General features: G+C 38.6%; 1 protein-coding gene across 3 annotated transcripts in view; it reads left to right on the top strand.

The window, feature by feature from the left end:
- Positions 1-13,373, top strand: part of Elmo1 (engulfment and cell motility 1) — a 553,589-nt gene that overhangs the window by 200,526 nt on the left and 339,690 nt on the right. For all 3 annotated transcript variants that reach the window (XM_046460598.2, XM_046460597.2, XM_046460599.2), the window contains exons 9-10: positions 7,470-7,621; positions 9,962-10,040. In XM_046460598.2, the coding sequence (XP_046316554.1) occupies positions 7,470-7,621; positions 9,962-10,040 (231 nt within the window). The remainder of the gene's footprint in view (positions 1-7,469; positions 7,622-9,961; positions 10,041-13,373) is intronic.

The following is a 13,373-nucleotide window of genomic DNA, read 5'->3' as shown; positions in this document are numbered from 1 at the left end:
TTTGGTTCCTTATGTTAACAGGTGAGTGTGGTGTTTTATAGCATTAGGTATGTGGGGATGAGAGCACCCAAATTCTTTGGGAAAATGATATTTTGTCTCTGCAGACATTATAAGAGACTGCATATGGGAACCCAGAGTTAAGGGAAGTCAACGTGCCACGTTGTTAAAGACCATAAACGTGTCTACCACTGCCCCAAGCAGGACTCCAAGTTTTCAAAAACCTAAATGAGGTTCCTACTATCCTTCAGTGATCCATCCCCAGGGACAGGGAAGAAGCAAAGGACACTGATGATTTCCTACATTCCTAAGTTTGGACCAGAGATAGAAGAAAACAGGCATGGCATACAGGCTCAGGAGTCCTAGATAAAGGGTCCTGCTAATTGTATCCTGAGGGAATAAATGTCTCAGGAATTAACCAGTTTGACTGTTTCCTTTTTTGACAAGAATCTGATAAAGGGATGGGCCAAGGTAGACCTGGCTTGGGGAGAGAGGGCAGAAGAGCCCCTACTGTTCCTAGCAATTGACACATGATAAAGACATGCCTGCACATTTACAATTCTGTTTATATTTTTCTGAGAAAAAATAAGTAGTCCTGCCAGGCATGGTGATGCATGCTTGTAATCCAAGCAGCTGGGGAGGCTGAGGCAGGAGGATCACAAGTTCAAAGCTGAGCCTCATCAATTTAGTGAGACCTTGTCTCAAAATTAAAAAAAAAAAAAAAAAAAACGTTAAGGGCAGGGATGTGGCTCAGTGGTTAAGTTCCCCTGGGCTCAATCCCCAGTACTAAAAACCAAAACCAAAACTAAACCAAACAAAGCTGACTGTGTAACTCTTTAAAATGTAGTATTAAACTTTGAATGGTTAGTATTTATTATCAAGTTTTCCTCTCTTAGTATTTGTGAAATAAATTAATTGACATTTTTTTCTGTCTACTGTTGTGTTAATTATAAAGAGATGTTAAGAATTCAAAAATTTATTTTAAAAATATAGATTCTTGGGAAGAGTTATCTAAAATAATTTTAGTGAATCTGTGCAAAGACTAGAAAATCACAATGAAGTTCAATAAAGATCACTTCAAGTTTAAGTCATTTATTCTGAAATAATGGTAGTATTAAAGAAAAGTTGCAAAAATAGTATAGAATGTGTGGAATAGTAAGAGAACTCTATATTCTCTTCATCCACTTTTCCCAAATTCTCACATTTTACATGATAGTACAGTTATGTTATTTCATTTCACCAGTTTTTCTTCTTTGTTTAAGGATTTGATCCTGGATTCCACATAGAATTTAGCTGTTATGTCTCCTAGTGTTTTCCAGTCTGTCAGTCCCTCGGTTTTTCCTTGTCATTCATGACTTTGACACTTGCAAACAGCACTGGTCAGTTACTTTGTAGAATGTCTCTCTCAGTTTGGATTGTCTAATATTCTCCTATGGTCAACCTAAGGAAGGTTATGCATTTTGAACAACAGTCTTACATTAGTATTGGTGTGCCTTTTCTTTGTGCATTGTCCCAGGGTTATGTGACATCAGTACGTCTTTTGATTACATGGTTGAGGTGGTGCTCCTTGGGGAAAGTTACTGATTTTCTATTTAAAGTAACTGAAATTTTTGGGAAAGATGCCACTTGGAATGGAAGGCAAGAGGAATCCCCTCATCTGTGTAAGATGTGTCGAGAATGGAAAGTCTGTATGGGGTTGCAGATTTATTTAAGACAAAAGATAATTGGAAACTCAGAGCCTTCTTGACATACCTCTGGATCTTCTTTCCTTACGTAAATCCATGAAGCCAAAAGAGAAAAGTTAAGGAAACCAAAAGGAAACATATAAAAAAGGAAGACTGTCATTATTTGTCAGTGGTATAATTCCTAAAAAGCAAAGAAATTATTACAAATGAGAAAGCCAGAGGAATTCTAATGTGTTATAAGTACATTCTTTAATTGGTGGCAGGGAACGGAGGCCTGCAGTTATGAGAGCAGAAAACAAATTGTTCTATTCTGTTTTTCTAAGATAAGTTCTGAAGAAGCAAGCCTGACTCTGAAGGTACTGACTGGGTTGTATAGACTTTCATAGTAACAAAAATTTTAACACTTTTCTGAATTTGCAGCAGGCTTTTCTTTTCTATATCCAAATGGCTTTGCTCATCTCTAATTACTAAAATGTAACTATCATGTCCTGGAATGTGAACACCTTGGAATTAGGTTGTAGTCACTGACTTGAGCTCCTTGGATTCCCCACAGCAGTCCCTTTCCAGAACATAGCAGCTGAGTCTTACTGTGCCTGGTTAGATGCCAGGACCCTGTGACAGGAGGGTTGACTGAAGTCATAGTGAGTGGGGGCATCCTTGGTCCACATAGGGCAGGGCTGTTTCTCCAATACTGCAAAAAAGTCATGCCAGGAGCCTTGTTTAATTAGTAAGGTCTTCTCTGTGATTTCCACTGCTCTCTGTGCCCCTCACATCTCAGAATGTAATTTGATGCCAGCACTGCCTTCTCCCATTTTTGTGAATTTCTTGTTCATTTAACTGTCTTTCACAGCAGACTCTGAGCCCAGGAGAGAGAAACTTGTCTTTTTTCATCACTTTATCCTCATGACCTGGTGCTGAGGGAGACCTTCATGCATTTCTATAAAATGAATAAATGGCATTTTCTTAGAAGCATTAAAAGCATTTAAAACAATAGACCTTGAAAAAGAGAGACAATATAATGGTGCTATATTTAATATATTTTTTTAAATATTCTTTTTAGTAGTTGATAGACCTTTATTTATTTATATGCAGTGCTGAGAATCGAACCCAGTGCCTCACACATGCCAGGCAAGTGCTCTACCCCTGAGCCCCAGCCCCAGTCCTTATATTTTAAAAGTAAAGTTTCAGTCATGAGTAAAAATGAATGACAAAGTTGTGTGTCTTTAAATGATATGAATAGTAGTCAGCGACAAAGACAATGATTTAGTTTTCTGAGTACCTAAAAAAAAAAATGGTTTCATTCATTGAAATGAGATTTAAAAATCCTATTAAATCCAAAGAAGCAAAGGCAACAGCCTTGGCCATTTAAATTAAAAAAAAAAAAATTGAATTTTTTTTTTAAAAGGCAACATATTTTAATATACTCCTTGTCTCATTCTTGGTTATTATATTTCCCTTACGTTACTACTTAGAGATTTCTTACATGCATTTGAAAAATTGTCATCAGAAAATTACTTAATTTTTTATGAGGTTAACTTTTTTTTATTCATTAGCTGGATCAAATTCAGCACTTTGACAACCCCGGATTTGTAGGCAGGCAACTGTCTTTTAAATGGAGCTTTATCTCCACAAAAATCAACTAGGAAATGCACTGACAAAAGATGCCTATTTCCATGGTCCAAAGTTGGCTTCCTATTAATGCCAAATTCATACCACTTTGGAGAAATATTTTTTCCCTGCCAGCCCCTGTCTCTTTCTCTGTTACATTACATATGGATCTGGATTCTGATTTACAAATTGTGGCTGCAATAAATAACATCATTTCATAAACACTCTGAGACTTGGAATCCCTTGATGCCAATATATAATGTGGTTGCTTTTTAAAGACTTGGCTACTTAGGGAAAGGGTAGGAAGACATGGAGAAGAAAGAAAAAAAAAAGAACTTTCTGTGTTATGAGTTGGTTTCCTCCTAGCCAAGTACAACATCAGTGCCTTCTCTAGAAAGGAAAGTTTCATAAATGTGCTCTGGAGGCCTGAGCTCTGAGGAGACCTGGCTCACCCTGCACATATTTTCAGTGCCTAGACAAACATGCAGTCATTTTTAAAAAAAGAAATCCAGTCATTTTTGCCTCCTAAAATTTTGAGAGATTTATAAGCCTCTGCCCTTAAGATAGTACCAATTTAAAAGTTGAGAGTGGCCCTTCATGCCCTCCTTGGTTCTTTTTGGTTTTGATAACATACAAGAATTTTGAGATCAAGTTCTAAGTGACCCTAAGAAGTATTTATTGTGCTGTTGGTTCATGCACTGTGATGCTGCTTAGCTTCTTAACAGTTACCTAAATGGTCCTCTGATTTTTTTAGGTAGCATTTTTAAATGAATGAACAGCATGATGAGGTCAGATATATAGTTACCACTAACTCCTCTGACTTGTTCTTCTTTATGATAGAGGCTGTCAAGTTGAAGGTTTAGCTCAGTCTCAGAACACTTGCCTAACATGTGCAGTGCCTGGGTTCCATCCCTAGCACCATAGAGAAGAAGCTGAGCTATGTCTGCCAAAGTGCAGTCGTGGAGCAGGGAGTGATTGGAAGACAAAGGAAACCTTTATGAATATTTTGAGGGGTAAAGGAAAACGAAATTTAACTGAACAGTTTGTAACTGTCTGTAGTTATACTAAGATCTATAGTTTTCAAACTTGGCACAGATAATAATGTTTGTACATTTCCTCATTTGAACATTCACTAGTGAGTAGGTCTCAAGTTCCCTTGAGGAAGATAATCATTACATTCTTTTGGATCAGCCCTGATCTTGTTGTCAATACACATTCAGTGAAAGTACAGGGCCTTCAAAATGTCTGTTTAAAACCACTGACAAAGACAAGAGAAAGAAGTTAGCTTCAAAAGTGACTGGTATCTACTCCCGAATTGCACATAGGACTTAACGAATAGAGCACCCTGTCCCTATAAGGCAGACACTCAGCTCACTGTGTTCTACAAATGCTCATCAGGTTCCCTGCTTTAGTATTGGTACTGTGTTAAGGAAGAGGTGAACTTATAGGAAATAATTTTTAAAGAATGTTTTTATGAAAGTAAAAGATTGGTTTCATGGGAAAGAAATAAGTAGAAATGACCAATGGAAGGGAAATATGTATGCGGGTTATAAATATCCCTGAATTAAAGCAAAGATGACATGACACATGATTTTGTCATCATTGAACCAGCCCGTTGGGAACAGGGGAGAGTTAATGGTTTTATAGAATTTAAGAACCATTATAAAAAGTTGTATTTTATATCAGGAAACTTGTGAAAAACTATTGAACTTTTTTTTTTTTTTTGTACCAGCGATTAAACTCAGGGTACTTGACCACTGAGCCACACCCCCCAGCCTTATTTTGTATTTTATTTAGAGACAGGGTCTCACTGAATTGCTTGATGCCTTGCTTTTGCTGAGGCTGGCTTTGAACTCACAATCCTCCTGCCTCAGCCTCCTGAGCTGCTGGAATTATAGGCCTGTGCCACCATGCCCAGCAGCAATTGAACATTTTGAGAAAGGAAATATTGTCCAAAAGATATTTGTGGAAGTAGAGGGTAAATTTCCATTGATTAGAAAACTTGAACATAGAGGGAACTGAAGAAGATAGAACTTTAATCCTCATGAAGGAACTGCATATACCATGGGACAGTGGTATGTATATATGCTGAAGGTATATTTAGCATGTATTTAAAGTGTATTCACAGAGGTGAAAGGTAGGGAACTGGGAATGTTAATCACTAATGATTATGGACACATGAGAAAGGGTAATAACAGGGAAGGAAAGAGAAGAATATGAAATTTTTGTTACACTGCTTAATTTTGAGGCTTTGTCAAAATATACAAATGGAGGTCACCTTTTCTATGACAAGAACGAGCATTTAATATATTTTATAGAAAAAGGATATTTTATCTATCTCTGCTAGATTGCAAGACTCTGAAATTAAAAACTGTGTGGTTCTTGGTCATCCTTGCATTTCCAGATCTGTAGGACTGGGTAGGCCTGGTGTAGGCATGGCACACACAATGCTTATTACTTGAGTGAATCAATTAACCCATGAGTAAATACCAAATGTATGAAAAGAGGGGATGAAGGCTGGGGTGGAGGAACTTCCAAAACAGGTGCTCAGGTGGAAGGCTCCAGGGAGGGTTAGGGAACATCCAGATTTAACAAGTGAAGACAAGATGGGAGCCTGCAATGAGGGGAGAATTAGAATAGAAAAAATAAGAACTATTGCCAGCAAATGTCTTTATGAGTTCTTTGCTTTCCAATCATACTGGGACATTAAAAAGTGAGGGGGTTGGAGGTGGAGAAGTCAAGGAGTTCATACTCTACTTAGAAGGGGCCTAAGTTAAGTATAAAACTGTGAATGCAGGGTGAGAGCAATTGGATTATTTTTTGTCAGGGAACAATGGCCAAAGGTGGCCTTCATGTGGTGGGTTTGTTAGATTGGAGCAGATGTGAGGTTTAGTGCAGATGCTTACCAGGGACAGTAAACACATTGGGGAGTTTATTAGGCATGAGAGGAACTAAAACAGTCTGTTGAGGGTCTTAAGTTCTCATGCTCTTCCCGTAGTTGGTTTTTATAAAACAATAGCTTTTTGGAATGTAAAACTCTAATATCCCTGTACTTCTTCCCTTCACTATTTCCCACCCCAAAGGTCCAGATGCATCCGGAGCAGGCGGAGGTCCTTATCTTCCCCTCCCACCACTACTTTCCATGGGAGTCTGTGCACTGGAGACAGTTGGGAGGACAACTGGGAATTGTCATGGGACATTCACATTCTATGGAGTACAGGGATAGAGAGGGGATGAGGACCAGAGTGGGCGGGACAGCAGAAAGAGAGAAATTGGTGTTGACAGAGGGAAGCAGTGAGTGCTTACTGGTCATGGGACCACGTTATTCAGCTTTTAAGAAAGCAGTCATTATGCTGATATAATAATGGCCTTTTAGTATGAGTTGTCAACAGGCTGCAATAACTTTTAATGAGGTCTCTACAATAAAGCCTTTATGGTGCCCATGTGTTTGGATTGCTGTGATCCATTATTCTAACCCCTATTTTATTTCCCTCTTATATTGCGATTTATTATATTGAGGCTTTAGTGATTAATTCTTTAGGGAATATATTTTAGAGCTTAAACTAGTATTTTAACTTTTAGCACTGCTAATTTAAATGATTTCCTGATTGCTACATTTGGGAGAATTGAGAAGAATTTATTTTAACCATAAGAAATTGAAAGAATGGGGGGGAAAGGTTTTTTTTTTTTTTTTAGTAATAGCCAGGAGAGTGGCCAGGCACTGAAAATTTGCCATTTCAATCGTGTTGACAAGTATGATTTGTGAGAGTCCCTTAAGAACATAACAGGAACATAATAAGAACGTAAAAGGCATGGATCTGGACTAGCCTGGGAATGGGGGAGGAGTAGCTATTAGCATTTGTGGAAATTACTGCATCAGAAAAACACAGGGATCCTTATAATACATGTGCTATAATTGCTTGCCTATGAAACCTAAAGCTCAGAGAATAATGCTGAGAAGACCAGACAGAATAGTTCTTCAAAGATATCTCTTAAAGAGAGGTTCAATTTTGTTGAATGATGTCGTGAGCAGTCATTGTTGGCTCATTGGATTTCTTGCTGTTTTGTTATATGTGTGGTTTCCTTAATTGAGTTTCTGATTTGCTTCATCTGTTCCCTTATCTATTTCCCTGCACTGCTTACCATGAGCAATCAATGTTGTCCCACTTGGATTTTCAGATAGCAAGCTTTGTGAACAAGTCAGCCATAGACATCTCAATCCTGCAACGGTCCTTGGCCATCTTGGAGTCAATGGTGCTCAATAGCCATGACCTCTACCAGAAGGTGGCACAGGAGATCACTATTGGCCAACTCATTCCTCATCTTCAAGGGTAAGCATGCTGAGGCGCCCTGGGAGTAGGGGTGCACTTCAGGGAAGCCACCACAATCCTGCCATGGGGAACTTTATATATTGGTCCAATTAATTGTACAAGAAAAAAAAAAGAATATTGAGTTGACCCATAACCAAAATATGTACCATGATCATCCACCATCACATTGAAGCAGCACAATTACTACCTCCTACCTACTCTCCATCCCTGATGAGTTTCATGTCTAGACACTGTCTGGACCTTAGGAGACTCAGTTTTGGTGAATTTTAGTGGATATTAATAGTTATCCTTTTAATAAGACAAAGTAAGACCCTTTGTTTTCTTCTCAATAGTCTTTCCCTAGCTATGTAAGATTATATCTTCTGTAATATCATGAATTACATCATGAATTATTTCCAATTAATTTTCATAATTAATTGGAAATTTTAGGTTAGGCATTTTCAACCAGGAATTTTTAGTGGCAAGTTTCTTCCTTAGTTATATTCAGGGTGATAAGAGTGACATTCTTCTTTTGTGTTTTATAATATAATAAAGGTGCTTTTCCCTAGATGTTTGAGCTATAATGTGGCTGTTTGATAGCTGTCCTGGTAACCTGCGGTCCTTAGGGATTGTTTTCCCTTCTGTCCACCCTGAGGTGACTAATAAGTTTGCCTCTGAGGATACCATGTTAACAAGGACTCCATTATACAATGCTACTTGGTAAAGTATTTGGGGTTGAAGTTGCAACAAATAATTGTGCTAGCTTATACAGGAGAGGGAGCTTATTGGAGGGACACAGTAGTATCTCACTAGAATCTAGAAATGACTTAAGTAACAATGCTTTTGTGAAAGAAGCTATGGCCTCTGCAGAGACCTTAGCAGCAGACATTTCCTGTAGCATATTGGCTGGCACCAGCATGACCTGTTTTTGGTGGCAGTACCTCTGGTCTTTCAGGTCACATGTGCAAATTCTTAAGAGGAAATCTGGTTGGCTCATTTGGGTTGGTGATGCAGGATAGAAGTGTGAGAGAGTATTCAGTAGTTCTGTCAATACACTGAAAATGTTAACTGTTGTGTTTATAATGTAAACTCCCAAAACACATCCTCCCCCCCTCCACCTTCATTTGGAGACAGGAGGATGACCAGAATTTAAAATTTAAGTCAAAAAAGCTCGCATTGTGACTTCAGTGAATAGTACCTTGTTCTCCAGAATGGAGATTTTTTTTTTTTTTTTTAATGTAACCTCTCTAGAAATAAGATCCATTTCACATGTCCCTGAAAGTGAAATGTATTAAATTTATAGTCACAGCTTGCTTTCTGACTCTCAGGGGCACATGTGCTCATTCACAATGCACTTTACCAAAGAAAAGAGTTTATTATTTGCTAAGCACTGTGCTGAGGGTTTTATAGACATTATCTCATTTTATCTTCCTCCCAGCAACACTGTGAAATATATTGTTCTTACAGATGAGGAAACTGTGCCTTGGGGATACCCACGAGCTATATGTCCAAGACCACATAGGCAGCCTGTGGAGAACTGGACTTTGAATCCCATCCTGCCACAGGCTGTGTTCTAAGCTCTGTCTCTCCCTGACCAGCCTGACAGATGATCCCTAAATGGAGCTTTTGGGCCACCTTTGTTTCTGCCTTATGTCCTTCTTGTTTACTGTTCACCATGCAGCTTACTTTCATTTTGTGCTTCATTTAGAATTCCTGATTTCTTTCCAGTGAAAAACAAATTTATAAACATCAATACCTATTCTTCTTGCTATTAAAAGTTTCCATTTGGAAATAGGTTTTTGTAATATGTGTTATCATAGCTATGGAGACAAAGTAGTTTCCTTTAAATAAGAACAGGAATGTGGAGGTATCCATAGCTGCTCTCTGATCTATATCATGCATAACACAGAAAATCACACACACACACACACACACACACACACAATGACTGTTGTGACTATGACTATATCCCCTGGGTCCATGCTCCCCCCACTTTCTCTCATGGTGGTGGAAATTGAATCTGGGACCTCACATGTGCTAGGAAAGTGCTCTAACGCTGAGGTACATCCCCAACCCCTGGGCCCATGTCTTTAATCCTAATAGAAGAGAGATTGGAGAGAGACAACTGCTTCCTGTGTTTCTGCATGATCTCCACCAGGTGCCTAATAATGGCAGTTGTGTACCTACCTTATTTTCAGGCTCGTGGTGGTTGAAATATACTCTCAGTGCTGAATGAGTTTCCTAATCCCTGCCTTTCTAACTTCTGGGAAGAGGGTGCATGTATGTGATGATGAACCTCACTATGATCTGCCTCAGGGATCACCTCTTCTGACTTTGCTGTGTTGTTCCATATAATTACAGAACAGACCAGGAAATCCAAACCTATACTATTGCTGTGATCAATGCACTTTTCCTGAAGGCCCCTGATGAGAGGAGGCAGGTAAGCTGCATCACCTTAGTCTTATGACTGCTGTATCCAGGGCTGGGGATGTTTCATGCACTGAACATTCTCTCCTTCCCATCTAGACTCTTTGGGCTGCTCTGCTGCTCTTTCTGCAGGTGACTGTCCAGAGCAGCTCTGTCCTGCAGTTGGGCCTATGGTGGGGATGGGCAAGCCCTTTGACTGATGAAAAACACGGGGAGTTGGGTCAGGGGACTCATTTCATGAAGTCTGATTCAGGGTAGAAGCCCAAATCATAGAATACTACAGCATCACTGTGGTTGGGGTCGGCAGCAATGGAACCCGTGTGAGTTTGATAGATGCTTACTGGGGTGAAGGAGGTGCTGTTCCTATATTTTGGATAAGCTGTCTTGCCTTGCCCTGGGTTGGGGGAGATGGAAAGGTGAGAAGAAAGGAGGGAAAAGATGCAGATTACAGTCCTTGGATGAGATAACTGTTCATATGGCAGAGGGGCCGGGTTTGGTGCTATGTCTTCTGTCCATGTGGCTGTGACTGGGAGGACTTAGCAGTCTTTTCCCCTCCTCTGTGCAAAAAGAGAAGGGAGCCCCTTAAGTGTATCCATATGAAGCCTATCCTTTGCTATCTCTGTAGTTCTTTGCTTCTCTTCCATTAGGGAAAGGGCCATTACAGAGGGAAATGTGAAAGAAGTAGAACTTTGATTTTGCTGTGTCTTGGAATTTAACTCATACCTCAATTCATATTTTTTCTATCAACAAAGCATATAATATATTTCCCTGGTCACAGTTCACTTCCTTTAAAACCTTCATGGAAATATGAGATCTTTTAACTATTAGAAAACCAGATGGGGACCTTCATGATGGTTGTCCAAGAACTATTTGAGAAGAAATTAGAAAGTTAACCAGCATACTACTAAAATGCTGTGTCTAGAATCTTTTTATTTTACTATTATTATTTTTTATTTTTACCGACTTTAAACCTTGGGGGCTAAAGCCAGGGGTTCTGGTTTGTTTTCCATTTAGAATTATTTGTTCATTCCTCAGGGTTTACATTTGCATGGGGAGGGGTGCTACTTTTGCACAGTGAGTGGTGTTGCTTTATAGTTTCCTGTGAGTTTGATTTGAATTGGATAGAACCAGGAAGAGGTGCTTGGCCTCTGGGAGCCTATGCTGGACTTGTAAGCGTGACTTCGCAGGTCTGAGGTGGGATCGTGGGTGGGCTACTCCTTTGATATTTGTGCTTAAGTACTGAGCTCATGGTAGCTCCCTGGCAGCCCAGAAAATTGTCTGGCAGCTCTCAACTGGTCATTGAGGGAATATAATCCTTCTACTGACCCAATAGAGGACATTTGGCCAAACCACATGTAGATCAGGAGAGAATGTAGGGTGGGGAGGACTACATTCTGGTCTGAACTCTTAGGGCTTTCCTTTCTCAAATGTGGAAGAAGAGGATAGATCAGAGGAAATAAAAGCTCCTGCCTGCCCAAGGACTGTGGTTTTATTGGACCTAAGCCTGAGTAAGGCGTATATACCTGGCTTACTTTTGTATCTTCCTCTACACCAGACACTACTGTTAGTTTACTGAATTGAATTATCATGGCCATGGGCACATAGGGAACCCAGTATCAATCTGCAACTGACTTTGGAATATTGATACTAATGGAAATATAATGGAATAGCAAAACAACTTTAGTTTTGGATTCTGTGAAACAAAGTTTTTTTTGTTTTTTTTTTAAATTATGCCATATGGATAGATAAGACAGTCTGACCATGTAATAAACCACCACATAGAGTAATCTAATAACTTCAAACCATTTACAAAAACAATCCAGCTAAGAAAGCGTACATATAATCCACCAAAAATTTACAAAGTATTATATGACAAATTCAATCCTTGAAGTAAAAATAGCCACAGGTTATTTACTTGCCCATTGAAAATTGATGTTGACTTTATAAACCATTGAATTTAAGACTGTTGTTCATCAAAACAAAGGAAGCATTATGATTTTTGAATTTAAAACATTTCTGAGCTGTGAGTGCTCTAAAAATGATTGCAAGTTCTTAATGAAGAACAGTTTGCTATTTTTTTCCTGAAGGTCACTGGAAGCCTATAAAACAGAAGATTATATTAACAGCTGAGACTATAAGCCAGTAAAATAAAGTTTTAACCGGGCTAATTTTGACATGACATTTTTATTGGCATATGTTCTGAAAAACTAAAAGTTCTCAAAAAAAAAATTTTTTTTTGGTCAAATAGGAAAATCTGCCAAGCACTGCCATTAATAACAGTATTATCAATAGTCTGCCATGTGCTAGGCATGATGTTCAGTTATATTTTACCATTTAATTTAATTTAGTTTACATATTAAGAGAAAGCTGTATTATTTTTATTTTACAAATGAGGAAATTGAGATGCAAAAGGAGTAAAAAAAAAAAAAAAATGACCAGGTCACTGAGCTGGTAAGAGCCAGACTTAGAAGCCTAACTCCTTGCCTCTACCTGCAGAGAGTCCCATCAAATGCCAATCAAGCAGGTGCCACCCCCAGAATTTCCTTGTATTTGTCACACAAACACTTACCAGAAGAATAGAAGATACCAGGACCATTTTCTTGCTCCAATTAGATTAAAATGTAGTCTAAAAACTTGTGTATTGCACTTACAGAACTCATTGTTTGCTTATGTGTTTAAAACCTACTTCAGTCTAATACTTTTATTTATTTTAGCTTCTTTTGCTGACTTGGGTTCAATCACATTCACTGGACTTCATTATCTGGGTTTCCTTTAGTTTTCAAATTGTATAAAGTGAATTTAAAGCTCCTCTCCCTCCTATCTGCTCTGGTTGGCTGTCCTTGGGGTGGAAGTCCTGCTTTCCCATGCTTCCTGGACTAAAGACATTCTCCTTTCTCTGCACAAACAATGGGAACATGCACAATGGATTTTTAGGAAAAGGGGTTGCTATTAGGTGAGTGAATTCCTTACAATGATTTGCCATTCCTCAAATTACTATTTTAATGGCAAATGTGTCCATGAGATGTCTTCCAAAATTTTTTATAGACATTGGTGATTTTGATAAGCATTATTTGAAACAAAAACTTTTAAAGGACTTGATAGAAAACTCAGAAAAGACAGACTTGAAAAAAGTTTGAAAGAGTCCCATAATTGCATTCCCAGAAAAAGAACCCACTGCAGTTCCTCACGAACCTTGTGACTCTTCATGGCTCATGGCTCTGCTTCCTGCTTTGCTCTATGCAAATATTCTCCTACATGTATCATTTTTTCATAAAAGGCAGGCATACTCTGTGCATTATTTCATTTAAGGAAAAAATCTGCCTTTAGAACTAAAAAAATATTTTGT

The sequence above is a fragment of the Marmota monax genome, unplaced genomic scaffold (assembly GCF_021218885.2).
Source record: "Marmota monax isolate L192 unplaced genomic scaffold, Marmota_monax_Labrador192_F-V1.1 WCK01_AAM20220418_F8-fsc00107, whole genome shotgun sequence".
Lineage (NCBI taxonomy): Eukaryota > Metazoa > Chordata > Mammalia > Rodentia > Sciuridae > Marmota > Marmota monax.
The sequence above is the reverse complement of the archived record's forward strand: the minus strand, read 5'-3'. Positions and strand labels throughout refer to the sequence as shown.